The sequence below is a fragment of the Paroedura picta genome, chromosome 7 (genome assembly GCF_049243985.1).
Source record: "Paroedura picta isolate Pp20150507F chromosome 7, Ppicta_v3.0, whole genome shotgun sequence".
In the NCBI taxonomy this organism is placed as follows: domain Eukaryota; kingdom Metazoa; phylum Chordata; class Lepidosauria; order Squamata; family Gekkonidae; genus Paroedura; species Paroedura picta.
In genome coordinates, this window is record NC_135375.1 from 99,061,094 (window position 1) to 99,088,974 (window position 27,881).

The 27,881-nt window shown below is 44.1% G+C and overlaps 3 protein-coding genes across 6 annotated transcripts in view; 2 read left to right on the plus strand and 1 right to left on the minus strand.

Annotated features, from left to right (window-relative positions):
* Positions 1 to 16,837, minus strand: part of LOC143841386 (purpurin) — a 40,368-nt gene extending 23,531 nt beyond the window's left edge. Inside the window, exons 1-2 of one of the 3 annotated variants that reach the window (XM_077345620.1) lie at positions 16,699 to 16,837; positions 8,002 to 8,124 (exon numbers count right to left, since the gene is read on the minus strand). The gene's annotated coding sequence lies outside the window, so the exon portion shown is untranslated. Of the gene's footprint in view, positions 1 to 8,001; positions 8,125 to 16,463; positions 16,627 to 16,698 lie in introns of those variants that run through there. The other 2 variants (XM_077345619.1, XM_077345621.1) reach the window with 2 other exon arrangements.
* On the plus strand, positions 1,272 to 15,313 carry CST7 (cystatin F). The gene is made up of 4 exons (XM_077345623.1): positions 1,272 to 1,660; positions 8,881 to 9,053; positions 12,542 to 12,658; positions 15,156 to 15,313. Exons 1-4 carry the CDS (start codon positions 1,591 to 1,593, stop codon positions 15,231 to 15,233), a joined length of 438 nt encoding a protein of 145 aa, XP_077201738.1. The 5' UTR covers positions 1,272 to 1,590; the 3' UTR covers positions 15,234 to 15,313.
* GSR (glutathione-disulfide reductase) overlaps positions 16,558 to 27,881 on the plus strand; it is a 28,022-nt gene continuing 16,698 nt past the window's right edge. For both annotated transcript variants that reach the window (XM_077345615.1, XM_077345616.1), the window contains exons 1-5: positions 16,558 to 16,803; positions 21,155 to 21,181; positions 21,512 to 21,600; positions 23,887 to 23,956; positions 24,576 to 24,723. In XM_077345615.1, the coding sequence (XP_077201730.1) occupies positions 16,558 to 16,803; positions 21,155 to 21,181; positions 21,512 to 21,600; positions 23,887 to 23,956; positions 24,576 to 24,723 (580 nt within the window). The remainder of the gene's footprint in view (positions 16,804 to 21,154; positions 21,182 to 21,511; positions 21,601 to 23,886; positions 23,957 to 24,575; positions 24,724 to 27,881) is intronic.

The following is a 27,881-nucleotide window of genomic DNA, read 5'->3' on the forward strand; positions in this document are numbered from 1 at the left end:
CTGTTCTGACCGGGCAGTGATATCAGGGCTCTCTCAGCCTCACCCACCTCACAGGGTGTCTGTTGTGGGGAGAGGAATGGGAAGGCGACTGTAAGCCGCTTTGAGCCTCCTTCGGGTAGGGAAAAGCGGCATATAAAAACCAACTCTTCTTCTTCTTCTTCTATGTCCTCAGCAGGTCCCAAGTGGTAGTGAGTAGTTTCTAAGGAAGCCTTGGTCTAAAGGAGTTTCCCAGCAAGGAAAGACATGTCTCCTACCACCTTTCCCTACTGTAACAACCACGACTGAAGATCTTAAAAATAAAACTTGTGGATTTTTAAATGAAGCTTCTTCCCAATTGAGCATCATAAAGCAAGGCTTCCTGTTAACAGTAAAGAAACAAGATTCAAATTTGTAACCGTGTTAGTCTGAAGCAGCAGAACAAATTTAGAGTCCAGTGGCACCTTTAAGACCAACAAATTTTTATTCAAGGTATGAGCTTTCGAGTGCATGACATTGTATCTGAGGAGGTATGTGTGCACACAAAAGCTCATACCTTGAAGAAAAAATTATTCCTCTTAAAGGTGCCACCAAGACTCTAAATTTGTTCAGTAAAGAAACAAGTTAATGTCTTTGGCTGTCTTTCTGTAGAGGTTGCAAAACCTTGCTGTTAAAATAGGAAGGGTGACCATATTTGGAAAGCAAAGGGCATATTTCCCAAGTGACTTCTTTGAACAAGTCACCATAATGACAAATATCATTTTAGCACAACAAAATTTGAATCCAACGGCGCCTTTGAGACCAACAAAGATTTAGTCAAGGATCGAGCTTTCTTGCGCATGGACACTGTGATAACTGCTATTAACTAGGAATATTCCTAACCTTTTATTAACCTTTATTAACCTTTTATCCTAACCTCCTATTAACTAGGAATATTCCTCCCCCAAAAGGACATTTTCATCAGTTTTTTTTTAAGACCTACAAAAGAGGACAGACATTAAAAAAAGAGGACCTATCCTCTAAAAAGAGGGCATTTGAAGGCTAAAATAGGCTTTTCATCTGTAATGAGGGCAGTGAGTAGGGCTGCCAACCTCAAGGTAGTGGCTGGAGATCTCTTGGGATGAGAAGTGATCTTCAGGCGAGATCAGATGGCTGCTCTGGAAACAAACTCTATGGTATTGTGCTCTACTGAAGTCCCTTCCTTCCCCCACCTATGCAACAAAACAACAATTTAGCTCCTAATTTTAATGTATTGCATTTTAAAATTTTTCTGTGAGTTGCCCTGTGAGTACTGAAAGGCAAGACAGAAATCCCCCTAATAAACACATTTTAAAAATAAAGGGCCAGCCAGGCTTTGAGGCTCCTGTTGCTTCACATAGTCCATTGTGCATCTGTTGTTTGCTTCTCTTTGCAGCATAATCAGGTACTTAATTGTGAATCGAGTCTTGTTCAAAAACGATTTCTGCCAGAAGATAACATTTTGCAATAACAAAGAAACCAGGAGAGCTCAAGAGTTCTTCTGTTAAACAAACCAACACGGGAAACCCAACTTCCTCTGCAGGGTGTCAGAAGCAAGCAGCTGAGTGTCGGCTGTTTTTGAGCGAAGCAGCAATCATGTCCTTCGGATGGAGCATCATCATGTTTTGCTCTCTTGTTCTATTTGACGCAGCCAGGACTTCCAGGGGTAAGATCAGAAACTGTTCCTTTGCTGAACTTGTATAGCAGATGCATTTAATAATACTGGGTATCAGCGATGCTTTGTTTTTTGTTTCTAAAGCCTGGGATGTCTGGCATTGGGTAGGCATTAGGCCTATGATGATGATGATGATGATGAAGCTTTAATTTTATAGGTCACCCTCCCTGCATGCAGGGACAGGATGGTTTACAGTATATCAACAGTTTCAAAAGATCTTTTAAAACTTCATACGTTCAAAACAAATACATCGCTGTTCCACCTGCACCCTAGCCCCATTGGTCTTTCTGTTGAGGACTATTCAGAGACCATGGTGGGAAGGCCTCTTAAAGTGCAGGGGGTAGCCAGCATAACCTGGGGGGGAGGGATATGGGGAGTGTTTCAGTGCTATCCCTACTCTGTCCAAGAGAGGCTGCAGCAAGATTTCCAATAAGAAGATCAGTGGGGTTTTCTTAGATGTTTTAATTAGGGAGAGCACTGGGATTGCTGCTTGTTGCACCAGCATTGGTTCTTTGAATTTAACTGCTAGCCAAAACACACATCTCTACACAGCTCTACCTACAAAATACTATACATCCAACCAGTAGATATACATACATGAAAAAAGTGGATAGTAAACAAAGCCAATAAATAACATCTGAAAGTCCAGGGGCAGAAGTCAAAAGAATATGGCAGTCTTCATGGTCTGAGTGTAGGGTTTGGTAGTTCTGGGTTGGGAAATACCTGGAGATTTGGGAGTGGACCCTTAGGGAGGGACCACTGCAGGGTATAAGGCCACACAACCCACCCTTCAGAGCAGGAATTTTTCTCCAGGGAAACTGACCTTGGTAATCTGGAGATCAAGTATAATAGCAGAAGATCTTTAGGTGTCACCTAGAGGTTGGCAACCCTATGTTGTATACAACACTCAGGAATAGATTTTGGCTTTTATGTAGCCCTGCCCTTCAGAGGGCCTGCCCACTAGGAACTTTCCCAGTAAGATAAAGGGCTAGTCTTCTCAGTAAAACCATGGAAAGGATGGATTTGAACCAGGCCTTACAGCTAGGGTCACCAACCTTCAGGTGGTGGCTGGAGATCTCCTGGGATTACAACTGGTCTCCAAGAGACAGAAATAAATTTACCTGGAGAAAACAGCTGCTTTGGATGGTAGACTATGGAATATACTCCATTAAAGTCCCTCTCCGCTGCGCTCAGGCTCCACCTCCAAAATCTCAAACTATTTCCCAGCCATGAGCTAGCAACCCTACTTACAGCTGACCGTCAAAGGCACAGCATCCATTAGGCTTTTTTGTGCATCACAGAGCCAGAACCGTAATAGTCCACTGTGTTGTATTTTCTGTTGGCAGAGTTCAAATATACAAAAGAGGACAAATAGGGTTGCCAGCTCTGAATTGGGAAATATCTGGAAACCTTGGGCATAGAGTCAGGAGTGGGCAGGATCTGGGGTGGGGAGGGACCTCTGTGTTGTACACTGCTATGGAGCCTACCCACCATTTTCTCCAAGGGAATTCATCTCTCTAATCTGGAGATAAACTGTAATTCTGGGGGATCTCCAGGCTCTACTTGGGGACTGGTGTCCTTAAGAGCAAAGTAGCATCAAAAGGGTATGATACAATGTTATACACACAAAAAAGGAAATCCTGTGTCAAAGGATTATATTGACCAAAGTCAATGTAATAAAGTCTATGGATAATTTCATTTGAAGCTAGTCATAAAGACTGAAGTTTTAAAAAGACTTTACTGTAATCCCTAGGAGCAAAGCACCAGACAGCTTAAAAGGGGGAGGGGGAGAGTTTTGTTATGTATATTTATGAGGCATATTTATATATAGAGAGAGAAAATCCTAAGATTGTTCAATTCATTCTGTCTGTTCTGGAGACAAGCTGGAGGAATTTTGTTCAAAGGAGCAGGAAGTCAACAATGAGCCAATCAGGACATAGGAAGAGACTATCTGAAAAACATCAGGAAGTTCCTGAACTATTCTAAATACACATCTCCTTCAATGCCCTCTGTAGAAATTCACTTTATACAGCTGATTCATGCACACTCGAGAGATCTTGCATATTCCAACAGTTTCCAGCAAACTGCACAACCCTGTCCCAACTGTGTTGCTAGAGCAAGGGTCCAAACAAAGAAAACCAAATACAAGCTTCTTACCAGGTTTGATGTTTATTCAGATGTGAATAGATAGAACATGATACACAAGACTCAACATTTGTCCTCTGTGAGATAAACTGGTATCTCTCTGTGGCAGTTTCTGTTTGCAGCAGTGAAAGATTTGAGGAGAGGGTTACAAACAAGAGTTTTTGTGTGGCTGTTCCTTCAGGGAGTGAAGGAGGAATGTGCAGGTTTTCTTTGCCGGTGGAGGAACACTGGATTATTTCCTGACATTATTTAATATTATCAGTAAGATGATCCTAAAATGAGAGGGATGACTGAAAACCACAGCATGGCCCTGGTTGCCATTCAGAGCTTGGAATTTTCCAATGCACAAAACAGGAAAATGTCCATCTTTGGAAATTTTTAAGCAGAGACTGGATAGCCATCTGATGGAGAAGCTGATTCTGTGAAGGGGGTGGCAGGTTGCAGTGGATGAGCGATAGGGTTGTGAGCATAGTGCAGGGGGTTGGACTAGATGACCCAGGAGGTCCCTTCCAACTCTGTTATTCTATGATTCTAGGAGGAGGTTTCCTAGCTGCTGATCCCCACAGTGGCCATTATGGGTTAGGACAAGGTTGGAGTCTAAATTTGTTATTGAAGCAGAGCTTCTTCCTGTCACAGGAGGGGCTATAGCTCAGTGGCAAAGCATTGGCTTTGCATGCAGAAGGTCAACCTTGTGTGATTCTCCAGTTAATAGGTAAGAGGCAAAATGAAAGGTCTCTGTTCCTGAGATTCTGCAGGGTGGCTGCCAGTCCAAATGCACAGTACTGATTTTGACAGGGTGATACTCTGATTCAGGGTCAGCCAGATGTAGGTGGTCACTTCTATGGCATTGAGAATATCTATCTACCTTGGGATCTGCACTCAGAGCCTTTCACATCTCCCAGATGGAGGATCTTCAAACACTGGGCTGGATCCTACCATCTCTACAGAAGGGTCTGCCTCCTCTTTACCTCAGTATCCCCTTATGACTGTCAAAACCCTTCTTCCATGGAGTATGGTACTCTTTTTAACAATTTCATGCAGTATTGGAGGGGGGGAGATCTTGAAGATATGAACTCCTCCCCCTGCTCTTCCACAAATGGAACAAATATTAGAACTGCTTCAGTTTTTCATACAAGCTTTCTGATAGTTTCCCTCTTCTCTGTGCTAGAGAAGTACTTCATCATAAGGTGGAGAGATTCAGTCTTTTGTCTTTCCTGACATCTCATCTCAAGATACTAGTATAAAAGATGTGCCTTTTTTATATACCCCCACAGATTTAAACATTTATGTCCCTAATTCTTTTTTAACTACATATCCATGCAGATAAGAAAATAAATCCAACACTCCTCTATTCCAAGAGGAGAAATCTAGGGCAGTGTCGTAGGCAGAGTACTGGAACAGAATCTAGAAGACTCAGATTCAAATTTCCAACCATGGAAACTTGCTGAGTGACCTTGAGCCAGTCACATGATCTCAGCCTAACTTTACAGGGTTGTTGTGAGGATAAAAATGGAAAAGCAGAGAATTATGTAAGATGTTTGAGAGTCCCCAGTAGGGAGAAAGGCAGGGTATAAATCAAATCAAAGAAGTTATTGATTGGATCCAGAGGTGGACTTATTTCCACCTGCACCGTGCAATTTTCTCACCTCTACTCCTCTCACTGCAGCTCAAAATGCTACACTCCCCATGATGCTCTCAGAGGAGAGCGACAAAGATGATCTGGGGCCAAGGGACCAAGCCCTATGAAGACAGGTTGAGGGACTTGGGAATGTTCAGCCTGGAGAAAAGGAGGTTGAGAGGGGACATGATAGCCCTCTTTAAGTATTTGAAAGGTTGTCACTTGGAGGAGGGCAGGATGCTGTTTCTGCTGGCTGCAGAGGAGAGGACACGCAGTAATGGGTTTAAACTTCAAGTACAATGATATAGGCTAGATATCAGGAAAAAGTTTTTCACAGTCAGAGTAGTTCAGCAGTGGAATAGGCTGCCTAAGGAGGTGGTGAGCTCCCCCTCACTGGAAGTCTTCAAGCAAAGGTTGGATACACACTTTTCTTGGATGCTTTAGGATGCTTAGGGCTAATCCTGCGTTGAGCAGGGGGTTGGACTAGATGGCCTGTATGGCCCCTTCCAACTCTATGATTCTATGCTCCCAGTGGACAAAGGACCCGTCCAGCATGGGGGGGGGGCACTTGGGACTGCAGGGAGAAGGTGAGAAAGTTATGCTTTGCAGGTAGAAATCCTTCATCTGTAGAAATACTCCCAAGATACATTTATGTATCTCTGGCAAGCTTGGGGCTGCAGATCAGTTTCTATGCAAGGCATAGCAGAAATTAGAAATCAAGTTTGAAAATCAAGAGTGTGAGTTCCACAGACAGTATTTAGTAGTGACCTGTCCTGAGCCTAGTTCACATTTGCATTTGGAGAGTTCACTACTGTCTGGATTTCACTATCCTTGATTACTGCGTACTTGCCACCCTCAATAGATGAATGCAAATACGTAGCAGACTCACTTTTCCTCTTCACGAAGGACAGAAACTGCACATTTTCAGACCTACGTTTAGCTCAGCAGTTGCTTTCGAGTTGCACAAGTGCCCCATCAGGATTAGAGCTCTGCAAAGTGCTTGCCCAATTTATCCCCTTGCTTTTGAAGTCTGATATCTTGTTGGAACGCATCATTCCCTTTCTGGGGAGGAAAAAAATAACCTGCTGAAGACAAAGACCTTTCAACACTCCCACGCCAACTGTCAGTTACCAAATGACACTAAGCCACAGACTGAGCCTTTGACTGTGAAAGAAAGGAAGGCGCCAACACCTCTTGCTCACATGACACCAGTTGTGAGCGATACCGATTCTTTTCCCTGCCTTAAACTCAACAAAGTTATTGGGGGGAGGTATATTCAGCAGCATAAATGAGTGTCTGTATCACACAAGCTCACGCATCAGGATTACATTAAACTAATGGTGACCTATGGGCCAGGTCTGTCTGAGCCCAATCACTCCGGCTGCCTTTTATCACTACAGTTTAATCCATTCATTCAGAGAGAGAAAATTCTTATCTATCTATCTATCTATCTATCTATCTATCTATCTATCTATCTACCTACCTACCTACCTACCTACCTACCTACCTACCTACCTACCTACCTACCGCCCTCCCCTGAGGCTCAAGGCAGTTTACATAAAAACGCAGGAAACAGTACATGGAACTCAGCTTTTGAAAGTAACAATAGCTTTAACATTAAACTATAACAGAAGTAACAGAATATAACGCTGCAAACAAGTCCAGAGCAGAACACATGTGTGGATCTCTGAGAGGGAGGGAACGGGGGCCGCGTAGATGCTGTTGGTCACCTGGTCTCAACCAAATGCCTGGTGGAGGAGCTTCCTTTTGCTGGCCCTGTGGAACTGTTTTAGCTCTGTCAGGGCCTTGATCTCCTCCGGGAGCTCATTCCACCAGGTGGGGGCCAGGACAGAGAATGCTATGGCCCTGGTCGAGGCCAGGCGGGCTTCTTTAGGGCCAGGGATCATTAGCCTGTTGGTGGTGATGGAGCGTAAAGCTCTTTGAGGGGCATAGGCAGGGAGGTGGTCCGTCAGGTACACTGGGCCCTGACCATGTATGGCCTTAAAGGTAATTACCAGAACCTTTAGCCTGATCTGGAATTCAACAGGCAACCACTGTAGTTGATGGAGAATGGGCCGAATGTGAGTCCTCCATGGCATTGCTGTGACTACTTGCAAGAAAGCTCAGGACTGTGGTTTAGTCATGTGGTACATTACACCATAACGAAGGCACACAGGGAATATGTAATATGGACAGTAATGTGGCTTTTGGGGAAATTATAGATCAGAAGATGTTTCTAGGAATTTTTCCTGATGCCCCAAGCACATCATCATGATTTGATTCAGCATATTTATTTTGATTTCTATTTAATAAACACAATTTTTAAGTACATCATTTTAATTGTATGGCCTTGTAGCAATAAATACTTGAAGTGCAATGTTTGATGGGGGTGGAGGCAAACCTTGCCTAAATCTTATATGCAAACAAGTTCAGAGCTTTTAAATGGAAATTGTTTTTATTGCATGAATACTTAGTACATATTTCTATGTGCCGAAAACTGCTGATGCACTAATTTTAGTACACATAAAGGACTATGCATTATATACCATGAACATAGTTGTCTACTTACTTATTTCAGCAGAATGTAACACTATTCTATTAAGGTTAATGGGGGACCTCAGTTTCATTATCACTCTTTGTAGCATGACGAGTTGTTAGTTCCATATCAGATTGGAAGTGACAGTAGTGTATCCTGTGAGAGGAGGCATAAAAACAATAATTTAACCTTTGGCTTTGATATGAACTGCACGGCCAATTAAGGTAAACCCTTAACTTAATATTTTCTTATTTGAAATATTATGTGTTTGTAGTTTTATTCCTCCCACCCTCTTTGCAAATCTATAAAGCAGGCATGTACTCTTTTGCACACTTCCCAGATACAATCACTCAAAAAACATTTAATGACAACTTTGAAACGGGCAAGATGGCCTAATAATGTATTGGCAATGTCATCCATTCATGGTTATAATTGTATGAAACCACTGGTCTTCAGAAATGGAACGTTTTCCTCATTGCTGGGAAACATTTCTGCCTCACGTCTTTGGATGTGATAAGTACAAACTAAAAAAGAAGATATGTACCGAGCTAGATAATTCAGTTGAAGACTGGAGGTTTATTTTGGTTCGCATGGGTTCATATAACCTTCGGGTGATGCATGTAAGAGGACCTTTGCGTGGGAAGAGCTGTAACAGACTTAAGTAAGGTGGATGGGGTGTGTAGCACACATGCGCACACACCCCAGTCTTCTGAAGCCATCACCTTCTCCTTGTCATTCTGTCAATTTGTATGGCATCTTTCAGGATGACTGTAAGGAAGCTACTTCTATGCCATTCTGTGAACTGGGCTCAAGAACTCGTCAGTTTGGGGGGAGGGAACCTAGTTATGTAACATGTTTTCTCACAGTGCATGATGTCTAACTGTCCATCTATGAATGGTTGTCTTTATACAGGTAGCTTTAGACAATTGCCTTCTTCAAGAATTAAGCCTGGATTTCTTGTCCCGATCAAGACTAATGACCCAGGTGTTCAGAAAGCAGCTAGGTATGGTGTTTACACATACAACAATAGCTCCAATGACATCTTTCTGTTCAAAGAATCTCACATAAACAAAGCCATGGTGCAGGTAAGAAGAACCTGGTTGTTATGGCTTCACATGTTGTTGCCATATGGAAAGCCAGATTTCCACTGGAATAATTTCAAATGTATCTGAAAGCCAAATCTGATTAGTTCCTCATTACTCGGAATGTTATTTTATTATAAATATTTTATTTATAAATATCTATACTTATTTACAATTTTTGCACTTGCTAGATGAGGGCAGTGTTATTTATAGCCAAGGGGCCATTCATGCTAGCTGGGGTAATAGATTGGTGTCCTTATATAAGTAACTGAAGTAATTTTGAGGGAACAAAAATGGTTTCATACCTATCATTTCGGAAGGCTCACTATGCCTTCATTTATGAACCTAGATTAAACCACGCTTACTTATTTCTCACTTTTTTTGCCTTCAAGTTGCAGCTGACTTAAGGGGACCCAGTAGTGTTTTCAAACAAGAGACTAACAGAGGTGACTTGACATTGCCTCTTTAAAGCATTTCTAGGCCCACTCCACACACATTGGATAATGCACTTTCAATTCACTTTAGAAGTAGATTTTCCCATTTCGCACAGGAAAATCCAGCTGCAAAAGCACACTTCCCATCCAAATATTGACCAAAGCCAACCATGCTTAGCATCCAAATTCTAATGAGATCAGGTTAGTCAGGGCCATTCAGGTTAGGGCTAATATAACTAGAGACACATAATAATTTGTCAGGAGATGCCACTTTCCACTTGTAGAACTGGGAACATTTGCACATTATGGGGAGCCATCTCGGTGAGAGGCCCATGATACACAGAAATTTATGTATAAAGCTAATTTAACAAGAGTATTTGCATAGTCATTCTGACCCAGAATTAATGGAGAAGTTTTTTGTCTGAAAACAGACCCACCAAGTTGGACAAAACACTGGCCCATTTCAGGGTTTGGGGCAAGTTTACAATGTTTTGTCATTGTTTTTTGTCAAGTTGACAAAGTGCACCATCACTCATATACACCATTTGGGAGGGAGGGCTGCTGGATGTGAAAGCTGGACCCTAAGGTACAAGAAAGTAGATGCCTTTGAATTATAGACATGGAGACAATTATCGAAAATACCACAGACTGCAAGAACAATTTGATCTGTTCTGGACCAAATTAAACACAATAGCTAGGGTTGGGCACTTCAGCGTTTGAAGTGGCCGTTCATGCCCAAAGCAGCCAACACTGCTTTGGGAACAAAGGGCTACTTCGGACACTGAAGCGCTCAACGGCTCTCTTGAGGCAAGTACCTCCAAACAAAAAGTCTCATAATGGTCACATATGCTCACATAATGAGTGTATGCTCACATGAGTGCAATTGATGGATTAGGAAAGAATGATTGTTTGGTAAGACTGAGGAGTGCAGAAGAAGAGGTAGACAAAGAACAAGAAGGATGGATAGAATCAAAGATATAAGTTGATTGACCTTACAAAAACTTAAATAACTGTTGACAGAGTTGGATGGCAGGCCTTAGTTTAGTCACCATGAGTTGGACACAACTTGATGGAACCTAACAACAACAAGCTGCTGTCCCCACCCAGCCAGCAGATCAGTGGAAATAGAGGAGTTTCTCAAATCAAACAGAAAACCAAGGGAGTTTTGGTACACTGATACTTTACTGGTAGTTGCCTAGCTATTAGATATGCTACATGTTCCTTTTTTTTTTAGCCCCAATGTAGTAGAAAGTTGGGGCTTTTCAAGGAGGGTGCAATTTGGGTCACTGTGTGGGAGGACAGGGAAGTTTCACTTTTAACTCCTGTATAATTTTCTTGACCGTGAAAGCTAGAATGGTAAAATAGTAAAGGTGATGGACTAGAGCAGTGGTCCCCAACCTTTTTATCACTGGGGACCGATCAACAATTGACAATTTTACTGAGGCCCGGGGGGGGGTAGTCTTTTGCTGAGGGACATCGCCACCACCGCCTGAGCCACTGCTCTGCTTGCTTTCCCACTGGAGCCCCTGACTTCCCCCCGTCCGCTGGGGGGTGCTGCTAGCAGCAGCTGTGCAGTGCCATGCCAAGGGGGAGCCCCAGCCATGGCGGCCGCCAGAGAACACCAAAAGTGAGCCAGCAGCAGAGTGGCAGGGCAGCCCGAGGCAGCAGCTGGGGAGGAGGATGAGGAGAAGTCGCGGCCCGGTACTGACTGATCTATGGACCGGTCCCGGTCCCTGGACCAGGGGTTGGGGACCACTGGACTAGAGTGCTGGAGACACATGTTCAAGTCATGGCACTTCCTGGGAAAGCATGAAGCACTTTTCCTAAGCTCCCTCACAACCTTCTCAGACAGAAGACTGAGGGCCATTTCGCACGGCTTCAAAATAGCACAATGGTTGCTAATTGAAAACGCTACTAATTTGCCTTAACGCACGACGTCGCAGACAATCTGCAACACTCCTGAAACCAATCAGCAAAAAGCGCTTCGTTATAGCGCTTTTAGGGGAATCCAGAAAAGTGGATTCACCCTCCGGATAGCGATACACTCCTGCAACCAATCTGCAACACTAGCGCTAAAGACCTGTGCGTTACCATTGTTGCGGGTTCTTCAAAGTCCCTCCTCCTGAGCCTGTCCTCCAAACTTCCGGCGAAGCGATCGCCATTTTTTTTTCTCCGAGCGAGCGGGAATAAACGCACCAGCGAGCCTCTTTCTGTTTAGAGGCTTCCCTGGCTTCAGTCCTTCACCTTTAGTCACTAAGCACAAACCACATAAAAGCCCGTTTGCTGAAATAAAGTCCCTTTATTTTTTACACATTAATTCAGCCGAAAATCGGGCCCGTGAGAGGGGGGGGGATTTTTTTTTTATCACTCGAGGCAGCGTGCCAACGATCATACAATCAAACGACAGCTCACATTAGGCAGCTGGATGGGTCTCTCCGTTGCAACGAATCTACCTAGATTCGTTGCTATGGGTCTGTTTCTTTTTTAAAAAAACCTTTCTTAAAGGGAAAGGGGCTGTTTGGGAGCATGCTAACGGCTGCCCATTGGCTGCTTGACGGCCAGGGGCGGGACGAGCTTGGCAATAGCGCTTCCTTTCTAGCGATTTCTGCCGAGACCGGAAGCCTGTGGGAAACGCTAAAAAACGCAACTGATTCCACTACAAAGGCAGGTATGCATAACGACGAATTCCACTATTTTAAATGGCGATTTTTCATTCCGCAAACAATTTGCAACAAAGATCCCCGTGCGAAAAGGCCCTGAGCCTTCACTACCAGTAGTGCATACTCAAATTACTTTTATTCTGTGGGAGTTTGCTGGTTTACCTAGGGCCAGTCACATTCCCTCCGCCACACCTACCTCATAAGGCTGTTGTGAGGATAGAATTATGTCAGACTCTTTGGTTCCCCACTGGGGAAAAAGGCAGCATCTCTGACAGAAATACCGCTTTCGTACTAACTTTAATCACTGAAAAAACAACCAGTTGTTGAGCCTCTGAGGTTCCCCTATCTCTGTTTTATCCTAGCTGCTGTTTTCTAACATGGAAATTGCTTTCTCTAGATTGTGAGAGGGCTGAAATACATCCTTGATGTCGATATTGCTCGGACAATATGCACCAAAAGGAAACACTCCAGCTTGGACCGATGCCACTTTCAGGAGCACAAGGAACTGAGACAAGTAAATAGATTTTCCTTCACTTTTCCTGTGGAAACTACATTCTGAATTAATAAAGCATTGCTTACTGTCTTTGCTAAGGTACATACATTGGTGACTTCAGCATTTATGGAACCACTGTTGTTAGTAAGTAATATTTGAAAACCTGCCCTGTCATTTTTTAATGATGACCCACCAAAATAAATCGAAACAGCGTGCAAATTTTTGAGTCAGGCTGTATATTAATACAACAAATGAAAGGAATAGGATTTTTTGGGAGGCCATGATTCATTTGGTATTGTTTTGGTGACTTCAGTGGGCACATGATATGGCTGCTGACCAGTTGGCACCCTTGGCATGATGGGAACAAGATGCAAAAAAAATGGAAGCCATCCGACTGAAAATATCCAATCATTGATAAAGTATCTAAACAGGCAACATTTACGGGTATTTTTCATTTTCATAATCCAGCAAAATAGGAAATGGACATGTATGTACTAAAAGAGCACCTAGAACATTCTCCAAACTTTGTATCATCACTTCCCACATCAACTGAATTCATGCACATTGCAAGGGATTCTGGGCCATGTTTTAGTAGGCACACTCAGTTTGAGCAGGACACGGCCAAGTTTGTGGGTCTTACAGCGCAATCCTGTGCAGAGTTACTACAGTCTAAAGTCACTGATTTCATGGTTAATGTATAGTTAATATAACACAGAGAATGCCCATCTGTGACTCTAACTGGAAGGAGAAAACCAGTGGCAGTAGGCATGCAGACCTTCAGGGACACGTGTCCACCATTACTGGTCTTGCCATTGAGACATCCTGATAAATTTCAATACCAGCACTCACTGAAACACTATTAAAAAAAATCACCAACCTACCAGTGCTCATATCCTTAAGTAACATCAGGAAGATACTTCATAGAATCATAGAGTTGGAAGGGGCCATACGGCCATCTAACCCAACCCCCTGCTTAGTGCAGGATCAGTCTAAAGCATCCATGAGAAGCATCATTTGTTCAGTGTGATGACTTAGTTTTCCATACATGGAATAAGTTGGGGCAATATGCACATCTTGTCCTAATACTGCAGAAAAAAGCACTAGTCTATTTTAAAAGGGTGTCAGAGTGCATCTACTTAGATCTACTCTACAAACACATATAGATTTCTTGATTCAAAATGCAGGCTGGGTGGCTATGGGTTTTTAAAATTATTTCCAGACATTGAAAAATGGTCCTTACGTGTAACCTGGCATATCAGTGAGAGGACCATGATGGACTTTGCTTTGTTAGTTTACTACTTTCAGGGTTTTTTTTAATGCATGGGAGTTATTAAAATATGTTGCCTCCAACTGGCACTCCACAGTAGTATAAGCCAGAATCCTATCACATGAATACATGAAGATTGAGCGCAACCATTTGTCTATCAAAGTCAGTACTGTCTACTCTGAGTAACTCTCAGCGTTCTTTCACATCTCATCCCTGATCCTTTTGAGCGGTAATGCCAGGAATTCAACCCAGAAACTTCTGCACACCATGATCTTCCAATGAGGCATACTCTACCACTTAATACAAACAAGAAAGGTGGTTTGCCACAGAATGGCTTTGATGTAGGGTTGCCAGCTCTGGGTTAGAAAATACCTGGAGACTTTAGGGATAGAGCTAGCAGTGGGTAGGACCTCAGGTCCCTGCCCTGTGTGGGCAAGGATCTCAATGGACTATATAGTGCCATGGAGTCCAACCTCCAAAGAAGCCATTTTCTCCAGGGGAGCTGATCTCTGTTGCCTGGAGATGACTTGTAAAACTGAGGGATCCCCAGGTCCCACGTGGGGCCTGGCATCGTTATTTTGATGCTACCTTCCCACACTAGCTGAGGCTCTTCTGGTGACAGCTTTGTGAGAGAAGTTCCTATCCCACCTCCACCGAGTGTTTGGAAGGGGTGATACTACTGGGGCCTGTGCACGCTAGAGCTGAGCTTTCCTATAGCTTCCACACCACAGAAAGGCTTTCAATGCTTGCTGAATGACTGAATAGCTTTGTTTTACTAGGCATCTTTGCTGTTAGATACAAATATTATTTAAAAATGTAATTAGATTTTGAAATTGCTTTACTGATTGATGATTAGTTCTACCATACTTTTAATCTTCCTTGAGTCTCAGGAAGAATGGTGAACTATAAACGAAAATAAATAACCATAGATTCTTCCTATATAAGCACATTTTATCATTTATGCTGGTATTAAATAGACAAGATACCAGAACATGGCTAAGCCTTCCCAAGCAAGACTACAGCAAGACTAGCCCTTTGCTATATTGGACACAAAGTTGGTGTGGGAGTTGCATATGGTCTTGTGGGAATTGTGACCACATCGTTTTTTAGGGCTGCAAAAGAGGAAGGCAAAACAATTTTGAAATCCATAGTCCGGCTCCTGAAACCATTTTGACAATGACATGAAGTAGTTTCCTGGATTCTGGTATGTGGAAATCTGAAATGCTGATTTCTCCTTTTTTTCTCCCGCAGACATTCAGATGTAATTTCGAAGTCTGGCTTACTCCTTGGCTACAGAAAGCTGAGGTATTAGTCTCCCACTGTCAATGACGTCTCCTCAAAGATGGCTAAGGTTCTACTGGTGTCATCTTTTAATGACAGTACTGACAATAAAGAAACTGGACTGGAAATATTTGCCATCTCCTTGGTTTTCTTTGGTGACGGTCTGCTAACTCTGGGTCTGGTCATTAACCTCCCCATTCTTTCTCTGCACTATAGCCTTGATCCAGAGCCTCAGGCCCCTGGACAAAGACTGGGTTTCCCTCTACACCATGGGGGGCCAAACTGTGGCTCTCCAAATGTCCATGAATTATAATTACCATGAGCCCCTGCCAACTGGCCATGCTGGCAGGGACCCATGGTAATTGTAGTTCATGGATATTGAGAAAGCCACATTTTGGCCATCTCTGCTATCCAAACCCAAGACGAATAATGGATGAAAACAACCTCTCTGACTTGCTTTTAAATGCACTATGCAATTTCCCTCACTCCACTCCGCACATTTATACCACAGTCTTCCTCCACATCCTTTGGCCCGAATTCATGGTCACTTGTCCTCCTTATTCTCAGAGCAATCCTAATTTCAAGTTCAGTCTCCCGTTGAAAGGACCAGGTAGCAAATGACGCGAAAGACATACGCTTGAGACCCTGGAGAGCAGCTGCCGACCAAAGCAGACAATACCCTCCTTGTTATTCCGAGAGTCTGATTCTCTACATGGCGGCTTCGTAAGTGTGTTATACTATGATTATTATTCGGAAGGGGTTGTGGCTCCATCCCCAGAGTCTCCAGGTATCTCCCAAACCAGAGCTGGCAACCCTCCTGCCTTGAAACTGAAGCGGCTGCACCTCTGGCACTTTGGCCACACTTCCCATGCAAAAGCAAGCAGGCAGCCTCCTCACAAAGGGACCCGGTTTTAAATAGCTTATCAGAGTAGACCAGGGGTAGTCAAACTGCAGCCCTCCAGATGTCCATGGACTACAATTCCCAGGAGCCCCTGCCAGCAAACGCTGGCAGGGGCTCCTGGGAATTGTAGTCCATGGACATCTGGAGGACCACAGGTTGACTACCCCCTGGACTAGACGGCCCTAAACCGTCCCCTCTTCCCTCAGCGCGGGAATGAAGAGAAGCACTGAGGGGGCGGCGAGGCCCACGAGGAAAGGAAATTCGCCTCAGAGAAAACCGGTTGCCCCACCGCCTCGGGCCTGCTGCGGCCTGTAGGCCTGCCTCCCTCCTTCCCTCTTTCCACGCCTCACGAGAGACTCCTGGGCCGTTTCACCAACCAGAAGGAAGGGAGGCTCCCTCACCGTCGCCCTCGCCCTCGCCCTCGGAGAAGGCTGCTCGGGGCCTCCTCTCGCCGGCGGCGAAGGGGGCGGGATGAGGTGGCCGCGCCCGGGCTTTCCCCTCAGCGCCGCCGCCAGAGCTGCTTCCCTGCTCGCCCGGCGCGCCGCCATGGCCCAGCTCCGCGCGCCTTCCTCCTCCTCCTCCTCCTCCTCGTCCGCCACCGCCTTCGACTACCTGGTGCTGGGGGGCGGCTCGGGCGGGCTGGCCAGTGCTCGGCGCGCCGCGGAGCTCGGGGCTCGGGCCGCCGTGGTGGAAAGAGGGCGGCTCGGGGGCACCTGCGTGAGTCGAGGGTGTCTGTGAAGGGAAGGAGCGAGCGTGTGTGTGGCGGGCCTTGGTGGGCTGGGACGGGGGCTTTGAGGTGGCAGCTTTACTCCCGAGGAGTGGGGGCAATCCTAGGCAGAGTTACCCCGCAGCTCGGGCGGGCGGGCGCGTTGGGCTGAAGTTACAGGGCAAGGTTGGAGTTCAGAGTCACCTTTGAGTCCAGCAACGTTTATTCCCAGGTAGAAGCTTTCTTGTGCTTGCACACTTCAGATAAATTCAGGTGTGTGGCCGTGTTGGTCTGAAGCAACAGATCTGAGTCCAGCGGCACTTTTGAGGCCAGCAGAGTTTAATTCTGGGGAGAAGCTTTCCTGTGCATGACTTCAGGTAAATTCAGGTGGGTAGCCATGTTGGCCTGAAGCAGCAGGTTTGAGTCCAGCGGCACCTTTAAGGCCAATAAAGTTTAATTCTGGGGAGAAGCTTTCCTGTGCATGCACACTTCTAGATAAATTCAGGTGTGTAGCCATGTTGGTCTGAAGCAACAAGACAAGATTTGAGTCCAGTGGCACCTTTGAGACCTGCAAAGTTTAATTCAGGGTAGACGCTTTCTTACTTCAAAGAAGTGTGCCTGCACAGGAAAGCTTTTACCCAGAATTAAACTTTGCTGGTCTCAAAGGTGCCACTGGACTCAAACTTTCTAGTATTGCACTGAGAGTTACTAGGAACGAGCTGGCCCTTAAGGAAGTAGGCAGAGGCTCTGCACAGCTCTCTGGAAGCTGGTTTCACTTGGTCCTTGCATGAGCATGGAAAGAAGGCAGGTATAATATGAGTTTTCTTAACTCTTAATATAAGCAATATAAATCCCCCAACTACATATAGATATTTGGAGCATTTCTATGCCGCCGTTTGACTCAACTTGGATTCCTTAAAACGGCAGAGGTCAACATGACAGGAGGTAACAAAAGTGCATGGGGTAAAAAAAAAATATATTCCTTTTCCTGGCCATACTCAAACTTGGAAACTAATTGGCAGTTATCCCAGATGTGTAGTCGTGTTAATCATCAGCAACATGACAGGAATCCAGTTGGGCCTTAGAGAGGCTAACAAAATGTATTCCAGCAGAAAGTTTTGTGAGCAGGAGCAGCTTCATTATTATTAATTAATTTCATGTATACCCTGCCCTTTCCCGGAGTCTCAGGGCAGCTTTCAAAGGATTAAAATGCATAAATTAAATACTAAACATTAGGTTTTAAAGTATTAAAATTAATGATTAAAATGACTAAATCAGTTTCCCTACTCCACCTTTAAATAATGCATGTGATGAGGTGAGCTCTGGCTCAGGACAAGTTTATGCAGGAATAAATCTTGTTTTCTCACTAGGGAACTGCTGGACACCCGTTTTGATTGGCTCTGGATTCAGGTCAGGCAGAAGGAAGTGTTACACCCCATAAGGTCTTGTGGAACTCACTGCCATATGATAGCCACTAGCTTATGTGTAGAAAAGGGAATGGGACAGATGGAAGTTTTGTATATCGCTAGCTATTAGATGCGATTTATTTATTTATTAGGCTTATATACCACTTTTCCCAACAGCGATCTTAAGGCAGGTAATAAAGAATCACATTAAAACATACACATTACAAGTTACAGTTTAAATGTCCACAGTCAGAAATAGTTAGAATGATAAAACATCTAAAATCTTATTCTAACATTACAGTTTTACAGATGGCTTCAAGTGCAGGGGCTGGCAAATGAGTTTGGTTTTTTTTTTAAAAAGGTGTGCAGTCAGTAACAGAAGGAGAGGGGCAGTAACAGAATTTTGCCGCCTGTTGTCAGCCGAAGGCCTGGTGGAACAGCTCCGTTTTACAGACTGTGTGGCACTGGAACAAGTCCCATATAGTCCTGATTTCCATTTCAAACACATTCTTCCAGGCCAGAGCAGAAAAGTCCCTGATGCTGGTTGATGATAGGTGTACCTGCCTTGGGCCAGAAACTCCTAGCAGGCTCCCATTTGCAATTAGATTATACAGGCATGAGCTTTTCTTTAAAGCAGAAAGTTACTGTCATTTAAATACTAAACATTAGGTTTTACAGTATGGCTGTGATTATGTGGGGTTGGCCCATTGGCTTGGGACATGCTCAAATCATTATTTTTGTTTACATTGTTTATCATGATCTGGCCCCCAGCCCTTACACTGAAAACAGATGCTAGGCCTGAGGCCTGGCTCAGTTTAAACCACCTCTCTCCCACACTCATTTGGGCTAATGTTGTCACGGATAAACAACTTAGGAAAAGCTGATTTTTGCTATAGTTTCATTGGACATCTACTGGACAGATACTAGCATTGCCCTGTTAGATGCACACACTGTTTTCCTGTGGACTAGTTTTGCTTTTACAACCAGAGAGCTTATATCTAAAAGTAGTAGAATCATAGAATCATAGAGTTGGAAGGGGCCATACAGGCCATCTAGTCCAACCCCCTGCTCAACGCAGGATTAGCCCTAAGCATCCAAGAAAAGTGTGTATCCAACCTTTGCTTGAAGACTGCTAGTAGTCAGAATGCAAGGTATGACGTGGGCACGCTCAAAGACTTTTTCTGGTAACTTTTTCCCCTTAGACAACCCTGAAGTTGTATAGCAGAACTGCTTCTGAAACTCATCTCCCTTTCAGAAGCAATCTGTCATGCAGTTTGAAGGACTGCTGATTGAGAAGCAGGTCCCAAGTCCTGAATGGGTGGAACTCCAACAGTTCTCTAGCTCTGAATCTGAACGTGGAAAAAGATTCCTGCATATATATTGATTCAAAGGTTCACACTGTCCATAGATGTACATGTCATTTTAAGAGCCGTTTTTGCTAATCACTGATATTCTATATCAGATATTCCCAACCAGGGGTCTGTGGACCTCCAGGGTTCTGCAGGAGTTCCGGAGGGGTTCTGTGAAATTTCCCCTTCTGTCTTAATGGACTTGGCCACAAGCTAGGAAACCAGCCGCTTTCATTGCTCCTGAGCGTGAGTTCTCTCATGATTTCTGTGCCTAGGAAGGGGCAGAGCATACATACCTATTCTCCCCTTAAACCTCATCCTGTCTTTCCCCCCACTGTCCTCAGGAATGCCTGTTAATGCAGGTGGTGATGTCACTTCCGGTGACATGCAACTAATTGGGGCATGGCAGGGAGGTGTGGCCAGCTGACATAACCTCTGGGGCTCTTCGAAGCCTGAAAAATTATTTCAGGTGTTCCTCCATGGTCAAAAAGTTCTACACCCTGTTCATGCTGTCAGGGACAGGATGCCACCCTTATACCCACTCATAGTTGCATTTTGGAATAGGTTTTGTTAAGCTTTGAGGGTGTCACTGGACTCCTGTTTTATTTTGCAGCTGCAGTCTCACATGGCTCCTCAGCTGGAATTACCAGCTAGTCAAGGCTTGCAGAAGGTGCAGGCGGCTGTATGATCTGTGCATAGACTGGAGCACAGAAGCAGACTGCAAGACTGGGTTTGATGGAGTCATGGAGATGAATGTATTTCTTCAAGATCAGGTGGATAAGATGAACTTCAAATAACTAGGATGAACGAAAAGAATTCTTATCTTTCTTACCTTTTACACGTTAACCAAAAAATTATGTAATCCTTTGCCGGGAAACAGCACAAGGAAGTTAGGCATGTAAAATGGTGAACTGAGAAGAAGGAATGTTGTTGAAGAAGTGCCTGGCTTGAACAGGTCAATTTGTTGAGCAAGGAAGGTAGGCAAGAGATTACTTTTGAGTTGTCTGTGCATGGGATGGCATGCTTTTGGCAGTGGCTGGTAAACTGTAAGGGCTTGACTGTCCTCAACTGAATGTAGCTGGGAAATTTGGTTTAAATGAAGAAACTGACATGCAGCTCTTAATGGGTGCATTCCAGGCTGAATTATGGAGCCTCGAAATACTATATTCGATGTGCCCAAATCCAACCATTAGTGTGGAACTGGTCCTGTCTTGAAGCAGGGTGAGCCATCTCAGAAGGCAAAGAAGGCAGGCCTCTAGTGCCAGCAGAGTTATCCATTCAATTAATCATTGTTCAGTTTTTAATTGACCATGGCGGTATTATCAGGCTGTACTCTAAAGATTCTCTTCAAGGTGAAAGAAGGAACATAGACTGATTATGTACAGTGGCAGCTGCACTGTGCTGCTGCTGGTTCCTAGCGGCAGGGCGGCAGGCCCCTCCATGTCCCATGTACACACAGGCGAACAAATCCCCCCCCCCCATCTGCTGGTTTTTAAGATTTAAAGAAGTCAGGAGCTCTTATCACAGATTGTGTGTGCAACATATACGTAGTTTGACTCGTAATAATACATGTATTTGACACTCTTCCATTTATTGCTCTTTTCTAGGTGAATGTTGGATGCGTACCTAAAAAGGTAAATTAAAAAATAATCTTTAAAGTGCTGTGTATTTTATGAAGACAGAGGGATTCTTGGCTGAAAAATTCAGTGTGTGTACTTATTATAAGTAGAAATTGTACAATATTGGTACTGTCACTTTAAGGCCAGATCCAAAACCCCTCTAGAAAGGAGAAGCTCAGGTCTTCTGGCCATAACTGGAGAAGGTTAAATTTAGGGAATGCAAGTTCAGATTCCTGCAAACGCTTCTCTACTCCACAAATACATGATGTCTTGAATAATGCAATAATTGATAGTGTAACTTTCTCCTATTAATTTTTATACTGTTCTGGGTGTTTCCTCCAAAAGGTTATGTGGAATACAGCCGTCCATACAGAATTCATCCATGATCATGCCGATTATGGTTTTCAGGTAGCTGATGTGAAATTTAATTGGCGGTAAGTCTGAAGCTGCACACTGGAATTCTGCCTATGTTAATAAACAAGTACCATCTGTTGATAACGGTCCAAGCTGCACTTGTGATGGAACAATAATAATAATAAATTTAGCGTTCTGGAGTAACAATAATAAATTCAGCGTTCTTCTCTTGGTATCATTACTTCTGTCTTTTTGCAGTTGTGTGCTTTGGTGCCCTGAGTTTCTTATTTGTGTCTGAAGAGCCTCACTTTGGCAGTGCAAGCCACCCCAGTATATACTGTACCTGAAGATTCAATTTTAACTGATCACAGGAACCCACCTCTGGTTACAGATATGCCTGATTGAAAGGGGGTGAAATGATTAAATTCAAGAGTTGGATAGAAGAGGGGAAGTGCTGGTTTTATGCCCTGCTTTTCACTGCTTGAAGGAGTCGCAGAGTCCCTTCCTCCCCCACAACAGACACCCTGTGATGTAGTGAGATTGAGGGAGTTTCTGACAGGACTGCTTGGTCAGAACAGCTGGCTGCATGTGGCGGAGCGTGGAATCAAGCCCAGCTCTCCAGATTAGAAGCTGGTGCTCTTAACCACGACACTACGCTGGCTGTTTTCCCCAATTCTCCATTCTTCCTTACAAATGTTACTCTTTAATGTTTCCTGGAGATTCCAAGCTGCAGTAGGAAAGGGAAGCAGAAAAGTTACATTCGGCTGGTAGAAGATTTAGTCAGGATCCAATACCGGCATTTACAAATATTTGTTTGGAAACCAGTTAAGTGGCAGTAATGGTGAAGACCCCCATCATAGTTAATTTGGCTACACAGGGTAGAGACCCATACAATTTGCAAGTTGTTCCTTTTGCTGCATTTTCTTTCCCTCCTGGCTTTGCTCCCCTTCACAGTTTTTATACTGACCCAATCTCCCCCCCCCCCCCTACATCTTTCACTTTCATGGTGGAGTAAACTACCACCAAAATCTCTTGGGAGAACCTAAGAAAATCTTGGCAGCCATTTTCAGTTGCCTTGGTAACTGCAGACATCAGTGATCTGTTCTCTGGTTGCCTAGGCAATCCAAGATGGCTGTTGAGGTTGCTTGAGGTAGTCTTGCAGCATCTCATCACTTTAACTGTTTTGTGTGTTTTTTTTTTCTCCACCACTGCTTTTTTGTTGTCAAGTTTTAAGATTTTCCCACAAACCTGGGAATTCCCTTATTTTACTAGGAAAAATTTCCTGACCTGTACCTGTCCCCATTTGATATACGTGCTTGGGGCCAGGTTTGGAATGAAATAATAAGATAGTGGGTTTTTTTTATGACAGTGATGTTTCTTACAGCTAACATCTGAAATACATTTTTTAACTGTGTGCAAGTTTCAGGGACACGCAGTCAGTTAGGGTTCCTCATATTCCTGTATAAGGGATTTAGGAAACATGCTGCCGTCATTTATGCTTTGTTTTTTTTTGGGGGGGGGGTATTTTTTGCTGCAGGAAACACCAGTGTAGTTGCAGCAGATAGGCTATATGATACAGATACTGGGTGGCTGTACCTCCTCCTTCTGGGGTAGCTACAAGCTGCAGAAGACAAGGAAAATAAGATCCAAATGCAAGAGTTTCTTTTTCTTCTGCTCTCTTACTTTTTGCTGTTATAATGCTAATTGTGCAGCCAGCAAGTAGGTGAGTGGGTGATCAGGGAACCCCATTTGCCCCCTTGTTGTCACTGGAGAATTTGTTTCCCGGAAATAAGAAGGGGAGGAAATATGCTCTCCCCTACTGTCTGTACTGCATACTCTGTTGGCTTCGTTGTTAAACGACAGACATGAACGCATGGAAAACAGAGCTGTTTAAAAGTCCCCCTTTAAAAAATGTAACTGGTCATAGCCTCAGATTTCAGTCAGTTGTGAATGATGATTTACTAAAATGATCAGATTTCTCTGCAATAAGTAGTACCTCAGTCTTGTCTGACCACTGCTGGTGTGTTCACTGCCTGGAATTTAAATATGACCCAAGGAAGTGGCCATGGCTGCAAATTTTTGGCATTTGGAACGGTAGAGACACCTGATACAATGCTGGGAAGCACTGGGAAGAAGTTCTGACACCACAGCAGCTCAGCCAATGGTAGCTTTTTGCCAGTATATAAAGATGTTTGCATCTAGTTAAAGAAGGAAAGCTCTGTCTTCTGGTTTGTGTTGTGCCTGTCTTCACAAACATCTGTGTGCCTAACCAGTGAGGACTGAGAAGGAGGCCCTAGTTTTTAAACCTTGACCTTGCTAGTGTGAGAGTGAGAATTAAGTGACACAAAACTCACATTTTGTTGCAGAGTAATTAAAGAAAAGCGTGATGCTTATGTGAAGCGGCTGAATGAGATCTATCAAAATAATTTGAACAAGGTTTGTAAATGTCCTGTACCTGCTAAACTTCTTCAATGTTGTAACTACGGAAGTTTCCCAGTGGGAAAAGGGGTTTTCTCCTGGTTTATCTTATCATCTCCCCCAAGTTTCTCCCTGCTTAGATTTTTTAATGTAAAAAAATGTGAAATGACCAGAAAGAGGACTTTAACACAGAAGAGTGTCTTGGGCCTGACTGTACTGCAAACTAGGATCCGTTTTATATTGATTTAAGGGTCATAGTTTTTCTTCAGAGAATCTGGGAACTGTAGTTCAGTAAAGGTACTGAGTCCCCCTGGCAGAATTACAGTATCTTGGATTATGCCATCCAAGCCAATTTATATCCAGCACAGATACACGTTTAAACCCAAACTTTCTGTTTTAAAAACCCCTTTTAGGGGCTGCTCCAGAAATATGTGGTAGTTTTGAGTGCTCCGGTAAGCTTGCTTTTCTTCATATATCTGTCAAAAGACGATGGGAGAAGGTCTGGCACACAGCCACTTAATGCTATAAAAGCAAAGGGATGGTTAGAACCCCTTAGCCCACACTCACTGTCTATCTATCTGATACTTGATCCAGTTCACATCTCATTAACATTTTCATCTAAAATTAATTTCACTAGGCTCATGTAGAAACGATTCGTGGCAATGCAACATTTACCTCTGATCCCACACCCACAGTCGAGGTTGACGGTAAAAAATACACTGCGCCCCACATCCTGATTGCAACTGGGGGACAGCCGGTGGTCCCAAATGAGAGTGAGATCCCTGGTAAGACTTCTCATGGTTCTGTGTTTCTCCTGTATTCAGGGAAGTGTTCAAGTTGAAATCTGAGTTGGTAATGAAGCTGTGCTGCTCCTGAAGCATATTTTACATGTCGATGAGGATTCTCCATTTTGTCATTACTATTACTATAAATTACATATTTATCCTTATCCATGGTTCTCTTATATATTTGTGAAACAGGCCTGGGGGTGGAGACTGTCCTCTCCTATCTGAGATAGAATAGGGCCAATCAGGGTGCAGCCAGCTTTGCTTTGCTGGCCGCACCCTGATTGGCCCTCCCTTTCCACCTCCCATCCTCCCTCCTTGCGCACTTGCAGGGGGGGAAGATTCCCTTCCCTGTTACTTGCAAAGCGCTTGCAGAGGCGGCGAGAGCGCTTGCCGGGCCCCAGGGAAGCGGGCCGCAGCGACAGTAGAGAGGGGAGGAAGGTACCCTTCCCTCGGGCCTGGCAAGAACTCTCGCCGCCTCACAGAGAAGGCTATGCACTTGCCAGGCCCCAGGGAAGTGGCGGGGAGGGGAGGGGAGGGGAGGGGAGGGGAGGGGAGGGGAGGGGAAGGTTCCCTTCCCTAGAGCCCGGTGAGAGTTCTTGGCCGGGCCCAGGGAGGCGGCTGCAGTGCCAGCAGCCTGCGGAGGCCTGGGGGGGGGGCCTTTCAAAGCCCATTCTTATGAACGGGCTTTGCAGCTAGTAGATTAATAAAAGCAACAAAAAAGGATCCCCTTCCCTAAGAAGCATACAAGTCAAATTTTCATTGTTAGACTAGATGACAAAAGGACTGGGGATGAGGCAAAAACAATAAGGGGTGAATGTGGGTGCTCTTTTTATGGCCTTGTTTGATCTGTGTATTATACTCTTCATATCAAGAACATAAGAAAAGCACTGCTGGATCAGACCAGTGGTCCATCTAGTCCAGCATTCCATCTCACACGGTGACCAAGGCCAAGGGCTTCCCCAAATATTGCCCCCTTGCTCTGGGATGCAAAGGATTAGTGCAATGTCCGTTCTGAAAATGTCCGTTCCCCTCAATCACCACGGCTAGTAGCCATTAATAAGATGTATCCTCCATGAATCTCCTTTTAAATCTGTTTATTCCTGCGGCTATCACTACATCCTCTGGCAGCGGATTCCACATTTTAATCAAATTTAAAGTAGTATTTCCTTCTGTCTGTCCCCTGAGCCGCAAGGGGAGGGCAGTATATAAATATAATAAATACAATGATAAATATACCTACTACCCATCAGCTTCACTGGATGCATTTGAGTTCTAGTTTTTTGTTGTTGTTTTTTTTTGGGGGGGGGGGGAGAAAAATTTCTCTTTCCACTCCATGCGTAATTTTATAAACCTCTATTGTGTCCTCCCCTAGTCATCTCTTTCCTAAGCTAAAAAGTCCCAGACTCTTCAGCCTTTTCTTATAGGGAGAATGCTCCAACTCCCAGGGATTTTGGTTGCCCTCCTCTGCCCTTTTTCCAGCTCTGCCATGTCCTTTTGGAGACAGGGTACCCAGAACTATACACAGTTTTCCAAGTGAGGCTGCACCATAGGGCTATTACATTATTGGCAGTTTTATTCTCAGTCCTTTCCCTAATAATCCCTAACAGTTTGCCTTTTTAAAAAATACTGCAGCACACTGGCTTGACATGTTCCTTGAGCTATCCACTACAACCCCAAGATCTTTTTCCCTCTCAATCTCAGCATGTTCAGACCCATGTAGCCTACACTTGAAGACAGGATTTTTTGTCCCAACCTGAATTACTTACACTCACCGACACTGAACGTCATTTGTCACATTGTCACCCACTCACCCAGTTCGTGGAAGTCCTCTTGAAGTTCTTCACAGTCAATTTTAGTTTTCACCATCCTGAATAATTTTGTGTAATTGGCAAACCTGGCCACTACTATACCCACTCTTTGTTCCAGATCGTTTATGAATACGTTAAATCAGGAGTAGTCAAACTGCGGCCCTCCAGATGTCCATGGACTACAATTCCCAGGAGCCCCCTGCCAGCGAATGCTGGCAGGGGGCTCTTGGGAATTGTAGTCCATGGACATCTGGAGGGCCGCAGTTTGACTACCCCTGCGTTAAATAGTACCAGCCCCAATATCAGTCCTTGCGGGACACCACTGCGTACTTCCCTCCATTGTGAGAACTGTCCATTGAACCCTATTCTTTCATTTCTGTCATTTAACAGTGTCATTTCTGCCACTGTTGTTTACGTGCTTTTTCACTTTCTCAAGAACTCCAAAAAGTTGCTGAGGCAGGACTTTCCTTTGCAGAACTATGCTGATCTCCCCTTAGCAGGTTTTGTCCCTCAATATGTCCAAAGAATTTCTTTGACCTCAATTTCTACTAATTTGTCTGGGACAGACTTTAGACTACCTGGCCTGTAATTTCTTGGTTCTCCTCTGAATCCCCCTTTTTTTTTAATGGTGTAACATTTGCCACTGTCCAGTCTTCTGGTACGGCGGCTGAATTTAGTGATGGGTTACATGTACGGATTAGTAGATCAACAATCTCATATCTGAGTTCTTGAAGAATCCTTGGGTGTTTTCTATCAGAACTTGGAGACTTAATGATTTTTAATTTCCCCCTTTGATCTAGAACTTAATCTGTGGTCATCGCAGTTTGACTCACTACTTCAGACTCCCTTCTTGAAAAGGCATGGGTTCACGTCCCATTCTTTCCACAATGAACACAGAAGCAAAAAAGTCATTGAGCTTCTTGGCCATCTTCCTATCATCCAGTAGCCTACTGCTTCTCTGGCTGGTTTCCTATTCCAGATATATTCTTTTAAAGGTTTGTCTTGATGCTTTGCACAACCTCAAAATCTCTTTTTGCATGCCTACTTACTGTCTTGTATTTCTTCTGCCAGAGCCTATGTTCCTTCGTGCTCAATTCACTGGGGCAGACCTTCCACTCTTTAAACGACGCCTCTGTCCTTTGTATAGCGTCTCTGACTTACACTATTAACCTCACAGGTCTTCTTTTAGACTTGGTAGTTCCTTTCCTAACCTGTGGAATGCATTCTATTTGCGCTTCAATTTGTGTGGTTTTAAATAGCTTCCAAGCATCCTCTAGGGATTTGACACTCTTGTGTTTCCCCTTCAGGTCCTTTTTCCTATTCTTCTGTTTTTTGTAAAATTCTTTA

Coding starts and splice junctions, on each gene's coding strand:
- CST7 (XM_077345623.1), top strand. CDS start 1,591: ATGTCCTTCGGATGGAGCATCATCATGTTTTGCTCTCTTGTTCTATTT. Junction 1,661..8,880: donor CGCAGCCAGGACTTCCAGGG/GTAAGATCAGAA, acceptor GTCTTTATACAG/GTAGCTTTAGACAATTGCCT. Junction 9,054..12,541: donor TAAACAAAGCCATGGTGCAG/GTAAGAAGAACC, acceptor TGCTTTCTCTAG/ATTGTGAGAGGGCTGAAATA.